Source organism: Hippocampus comes, unplaced genomic scaffold (genome assembly GCF_001891065.2).
Source record: "Hippocampus comes isolate QL1 unplaced genomic scaffold, H_comes_QL1_v1.1 scaffold237, whole genome shotgun sequence".
Classification (NCBI taxonomy): Eukaryota; Metazoa; Chordata; class Actinopteri; order Syngnathiformes; family Syngnathidae; genus Hippocampus; species Hippocampus comes.
Window position 1 is genome coordinate 1,138,305 of NW_017806159.1, and position 6,168 is coordinate 1,144,472.

General features: G+C 43.7%; 1 protein-coding gene across 7 annotated transcripts in view; it reads left to right on the top strand.

Annotated features, from left to right (window-relative positions):
• zmp:0000001200 (dedicator of cytokinesis protein 9) overlaps positions 1 to 5,998 on the top strand; it is a 62,548-nt gene extending 56,550 nt beyond the window's left edge. For 4 of the 7 annotated variants that reach the window (XM_019895395.1, XM_019895399.1, XM_019895392.1 and 1 more), the window contains exons 45-54: positions 47 to 153; positions 250 to 372; positions 457 to 570; positions 741 to 746; positions 1,617 to 1,763; positions 2,351 to 2,561; positions 2,865 to 3,055; positions 3,517 to 3,617; positions 3,703 to 3,841; positions 5,451 to 5,998. In XM_019895395.1, coding sequence (XP_019750954.1) covers positions 47 to 153; positions 250 to 372; positions 457 to 570; positions 741 to 746; positions 1,617 to 1,763; positions 2,351 to 2,561; positions 2,865 to 3,055; positions 3,517 to 3,617; positions 3,703 to 3,841; positions 5,451 to 5,576 — 1,265 coding nt within the window. In that variant the 3' untranslated portion in view covers positions 5,577 to 5,998. The remainder of the gene's footprint in view (positions 1 to 46; positions 154 to 249; positions 373 to 456; positions 571 to 740; positions 747 to 1,616; positions 1,764 to 2,350; positions 2,562 to 2,864; positions 3,056 to 3,516; positions 3,618 to 3,702; positions 3,842 to 5,450) is intronic. The other 3 variants (XM_019895397.1, XM_019895394.1, XM_019895398.1) reach the window with 1 other exon arrangement.
• The last annotated feature ends 170 nt before the right edge of the window (positions 5,999 to 6,168 follow it).

Below are 6,168 nucleotides of genomic sequence, written 5' to 3' on the forward strand. Positions count from 1 at the left end.
ACTTGAGCTACTTTTAACTGATAGACGCATCGCATCTTTGCCGCAGGCATGTTCAAACAAGGATGCTCGGCGTTCGAAGTCGTGACGCCGAACGTCGACGAAGAGGCCGCCATGATGGAGGACGTCGGCATGCAGGACGTCCACTTCAATGAAGTTGGTTTTCAACTCCCATGACTCTTTACGTTGCTCTGAATGCCATTAAGAGTTCACTCTGTAATTATTATTATTTTTATTTTATTTTTTTTTCAGGACGTCCTTATGGAGCTTTTAGAGGAGTGCGCCGACGGCCTCTGGAAAGCCGAGCGTTACGAGCTCATCTCGGACATCTACAAGTTGATCATCCCCATTTATGAGAAGCGGAGGGACTTTGAGGTGCGCGGCCTTTCAGGAGGGCGGTTAGCTCCACTGTCGCTGTTTGTTTCTGTAACCCTTTTTTTTTTTTAATTGTGTGCGCAGAAACTGGCCCACCTGTATGACACGTTGCATCGAGCTTACAGTAAAGTCACAGAGGTGATGCACACAGGCAAGAGGCTGTTGGGCACCTACTTCAGAGTGGCCTTCTTTGGCCAGGTTAGTTAATCACTTAGTTCGATATTTGGAGAATGTTTCACACATTGTGTTTTGTTGGTGTTGCTTTGACTTTTTTTTTTTTTTTTGTTAATGTGACCTAATGCAGAGGTAGTTCTTACGTAATGCATTCTAACACCGTTTTCTGTTTTTTTTTTTCGCTCTCTTTTAAGGCAGCGGTAAGTTGCGCACTTGCACCTCGCTTAGTGTCTCCGAGCTGCCCATGTGTGGTGGTGCGGGTGCTATTGTCCATGGCGCATTTATCGAAACCGTTGCCTGCCTCGGTTGACGGTCCTCGTTACAGCTTCTGCGTTTGTCGCATGGCAGCTTCTACATGCATTTCGTATCATTTGTCACACAAATAATTCGTTTCTGCGTCTGTTTACTTCCACCTCTCACTGGTGTGATGATACTTTTGACTTTCTCCTCTCCGCACCGCGATAGCATTGCCATCTTACTGACTCAGAGGCCGAGGTAAATGAGTGTGATCGGCAACATTGTAGGGCTCCGGTGTGGTTTTCAAAGTGTGTTCCTCTCCCTGCTTCTTACGTACGTACAGTCGATGCCGTGCCGCTTCGCCGTCATCTTAATTACCGCAGAAAACATTTAAGGAGCAGGATTCTTGGCGTTATGGGTCAAAACGTGTCTTTGTCGTTCATGGGACGTTCAATCGCGAAGCTGAGATGATGCTTTACGACTCCTGTGTACTTTGGGTATTCTCTTTCAACCGATTCATTGTTGAATGCTGTCACTACAGCATACTGTCCGCCCACTGGCTACTTACTGCATTAGTATCGGTTCATTTGTATGTCATTTGATTGGGCGGGCGTACCTCATGTTATGGTCAGTGACTACTTCTTCCTTTCATAACTTTGCTGCTGTGAATTGGGAATTTCTCCATTGCGAGACTAATAAAGGTTTTCTTATCTTATCTTATCTTATGTTTGTTTTGGTTTGGTGTACTTAGGACATGAGGAACTGGGTTGATGGACGGTTTGATTGGGCTCCGTCTGGTTCGTGTACCCAGCATGTGTTTTGCATCTTCGTAGGGGTTCTTTGAGGATGAAGACGGGAAGGAATATATCTACAAAGAACCCAAGTTCACCCCGTTGTCGGAGATCTCTCAGAGGCTCCTCAAGTTGTACTCTGACAAGTTTGGCCAAGAGAATGTGAAGATGATTCAGGACTCTGGAAAGGTATTTAATAGTATTCGCGTATGGTCCTTGTCCTAATATCTGCGATTGGAAAATTACTTAGAGGTCCAACCAGTAAAACTCTGGACAGCAACCTCACACTTTCATTCCAACCTACGGGCACTTTAGAGTCTTCATTGAATCTATTATGCTGATTTTTAGAATGTGGGAGTACAGTAGCAAGAGAAAATTCATGTAAATATGAGGGGGAATACGGAGGTTCTGTACAGAAAGAAAAACATTTTAAACCCAGAATGTTTGGAATGTGAGGCAGATATTTTAGCCAAATGCTTCACCTTGACATCTGTCGTTCAAACACGTCAGTGAGTTGCCCACTGACGTTATTTACATTTTTACGAAAAACAGGAGTATATTTTATTCTATATTATACCGCATTTTGGGGAGAGTACTACTCGTGCTACATGGGCTCTGTCTCATGAAAGTACAGTTCAACTGTATTTGACATTCTACGTTCAGAAAAATGTATTCAAAAACAGTTTGGCAATTGTGAGTGACGGAAAGCTGTCAAAAAGTCACCAGTGACGGAAAGCTGTCAAAAAGTCACCAGTGACAAGTGTTGTCTTGTGCAGATCAACCCCAAAGACCTGTATTCCAAGTATGCGTACATCCAAGTGACGCACGTGACACCTGACTTGGAGGACAAGGAACTGGCAGACAGGAAGACGGATTTCGAAAAAAGCCACAACATCCGCCGCTTTGTGTTTGAGATGCCTTTCACTGTGTCGGGCAAAAAGCAAGGCGGGGTAGAGGAGCAGTGCAAACGCAGAACCATTCTAACCAGTAGGTGACCCTTGACCCCCAAGTACTCTTCGGCTTGTCTGTTCCATTACTCACTGTGAGCTTCCTTCACTACAATCCACTGTTGTCACATGTCGTTCGCACATGCGTGAAAGATCTTGATTAGATCCTGAACGTGTCAGCTCGTTTCTCCCCAAGGACTTTTCCGAAACCGCAATCACACTTGTATATTGCTTTATGGCATCACAAATCCAAAAGTTCAAGCGCAGATTCTTATCTTTACTGTCTGTCATTGTTGGGAAGTCTGTTCACCTGCCACCTCTCCCGTTCTGTCGCCACCCGCAGCCACGCACCGTTTCCCCTACGTGAAGAAACGGATCCCCGTGATGTACCAGCAACACAAAGACCTCAGCCCCATCGAGGTGGCCATCGACGAGATGAACAAGAAGGTGGCTGAGATAAATCAGCTGTGCTCCTCCAGCGAGGTGGACATGATCCGGCTGCAGCTGAAACTGCAGGGAAGCATCAGCGTCCAGGTCAGGACATCAAGCACTCGGGGGGGGGGCCTCCGCCAAGGTTTAAAAAAAATTGCCACTAGTGTCTAAAATGGGATTTTCCATGTTGAGGTGGAAAAGGTTAAGGTTGCCAAAAATCGGAGGGCAATAGTTTCACAGTAGGGAAGGCATGGCGGCTTCATTTGTACAGTGCATTTCTTACACAAGATAACTCAATGTGCTTCACAAAATCAAAACCACAACATTTACAAAATTGTAAAAACAAAATAATTGTGCTTCACGATACTCTCTACATGGGCCAAGATGATATGATTGTTTTCAATTTAGTCATTTATTTCTCCTATTTTTAAATACCCAACCCTACATTTTCTGTAACGCTTATCTTCAGGGTCACTGGTGAGCTGGAGCCAAGATGACGCACGCACACAAGCAAATTAACTAGAAGTTGCTTTCATTACATTATAAATATCGTCTTTATGCAGGTGAATGCCGGACCGCTGGCGTACGCTCGTGCTTTTCTGGACGACGCAAGTGCCAAGAAGTATCCGGATAACAAGGTCAAACAGCTGAAAGAAGTCTTCAGGTGATATTTCACCCGACAGATGTTAACTTTGATCTTCGTCACGCTCCTTTAATGCATCCCCGACTCCTGTCGCCTTGGCACGCAGGCATTTCGTTGAGGCGTGCGGCCACGGCCTGGGGATCAATGAGCGACTCATTAAAGAAGACCAGCAGGAGTATCACGACGAGATGAAGGCCAACTACAGAGATCTAGCCAGAGAGCTGTCCGTCATCATGCACGAGCAAGTGAGTGCAAATGGTTTTCAAAGTCCCTACAAAATAAGATGGAATGTAACCTAACACGCATGTTGATAACGCTATTTTCTGTTTTCTCTTGGTGCTGACATGAGCAGATTGGATGGTAATGATATTATCCTAAATGTTGTTGTTGATTGGTCCAACCAGATGAATGCATGTGTGTGTGCTCTAACATAAACCTGAGCAACAAAGCAACGAATCTCAAAGGTTTCGGGGTATTCAGAGTTCCGTGAAATTTCTGGATTAACCGAAAAAGTACGAGAACTTTTAAAGGCTTAAACCTAATTTGAACCTTTATGAACTTTTGAATGCGCATTCCGTATGCTTTATGAATTTTGGTTATAGTACATTTCAATGAGTGACAATTCTGCTCAAATGAATTCAATGATCATAACACAGCTCATTCTTTAGCCCCGATAGCAAAATTATCTCTTCTCACACACGCACACACACACACACACACACACGCACACACACGCACACACACACACTTATCTTGCCTTGGCTGCAATAAATAAAATCAGTTGTCCCGCTCACATGTTCCACCCCTCTTTCTCGATGAATGTCACAGCTGGCTTGATGCGTATCGTTTGGTTTTTGTTTTTTTGAGTGTGTATGCATACCCGCATGTTTGTCTGTGCATAGTTTTTTTTCATCTGTGTGTTTATACAGGTTGAAGGATGTGGGAAAATGTCAGTATCGTCATGTGCACTCATGTGCCGCTATATACAGTAGTGGAACCTTTTAAAATTGAATCCAATCCAATTGAATACTTTTTTTTTTTCGGTAATGATTTAGTCCGAGAAGAACAAGCGGATGATGTGCATTGAATTAAAAGTTTTAAAGTCGACTTGGCGAAGCACACACGCACACACACGCACACACACACACTTATCTTGCCTTGGCTGCAATAAATAAAATCAGTTGTCCCGCTCACATGTTCCACCCCTCTTTCTCGATGAATGTCACAGCTGGCTTGATGCGTATCGTTTGGTTTTTGTTTTTTTGAGTGTGTATGCATACCCGCATGTTTGTCTGTGCATAGTTTTTTTTCATCTGTGTGTTTATACAGGTTGAAGGATGTGGGAAAATGTCAGTATCGTCATGTGCACTCATGTGCCGCTATATACAGTAGTGGAACCTTTTAAAATTGAATCCAATCCAATTGAATACTTTTTTTTTTTCGGTAATGATTTAGTCCGAGAAGAACAAGCGGATGATGTGCATTGAATTAAAAGTTTTAAAGTCGACTTGGCGAAGCAGTATGAACGTAGTACTTCTATGAGATGTACTAGACTGAAGCTGAAGAAGCCCATAACGGCTCGAACAGCCAACCAAATGTATCATAATCATTTCTAAGCTGCGTTACTCCCAAGAAAAGGTCGAGAAGCTGCCGAAAGTAACAAAGCGTGGCAAAAACTGGGAAGATTATGCACAGCAAAAGTAAAGTGAAAAACAGTTTATTTATTTTTACATTCTATTTTTGTACTGTATAAGCAAATATAAGCTTTTTCTTTTCTTCCGGGACCTGCACGCGCACCAAAAGTCATCTGCATTCTCATCGAATCTTTATATCGATTTTGACGTTGCCTTCCAGATCAGCACTGTGGAAGACAGCATCAAAAGCCCTCTTCCCGACTCGCTTCACATCTTCAACGCCATCAGTGGCACTCCAACGGGGGCCACCATCCAGGGCATCCCCAGCTCTTCTTCTGTGGTATGAAGAGCCCGAAAGCAGTCAGGCATGGCACCAAGGACCTCCCGCAGGCACAGACTAAACAGTTGTCGCCGCTCACTTACTGGTCACGACGATAGAGCCCACGACCGTGTGTATTTTGAAAGAAGGGGAGGGAATCTGGGATCGGGGAGGATGTCTCCAAATGATGGGATGTCGTTTTTAAGTTCGTGGATGCTTGTCCTCATGTGATGTCATTAGCATTCATTTTGATCAATCAGTTGTGTTTTTGTGTACAGTACGCTTTTATAATTCACTCAATTGATGAATACTTAAGCATTATATGCAGCATACGTGCATCACCCTTGTACATGTTCTATTTCTACAACTTTACCCTCCTGTTTCTTAGCCAATATGAAATTGCCTCACTGTCTTGGGAGGGTTTTAAGACTATTTAAAGCTATTGCATCAAGAAAAAAAAAGGTAGACCGAGTTGTTTTATTTGTGTAAATATGAAAAGAAAAAAGGAACGTGTGCAATATTTGCAAAGGATGTTGTTGTGTGGAGCCCAATACACTGTACAGATGTTTTTCACCTTCATGCCAAAGCGAGGAGGGGTGGAACCTTGACACTGCGCCTA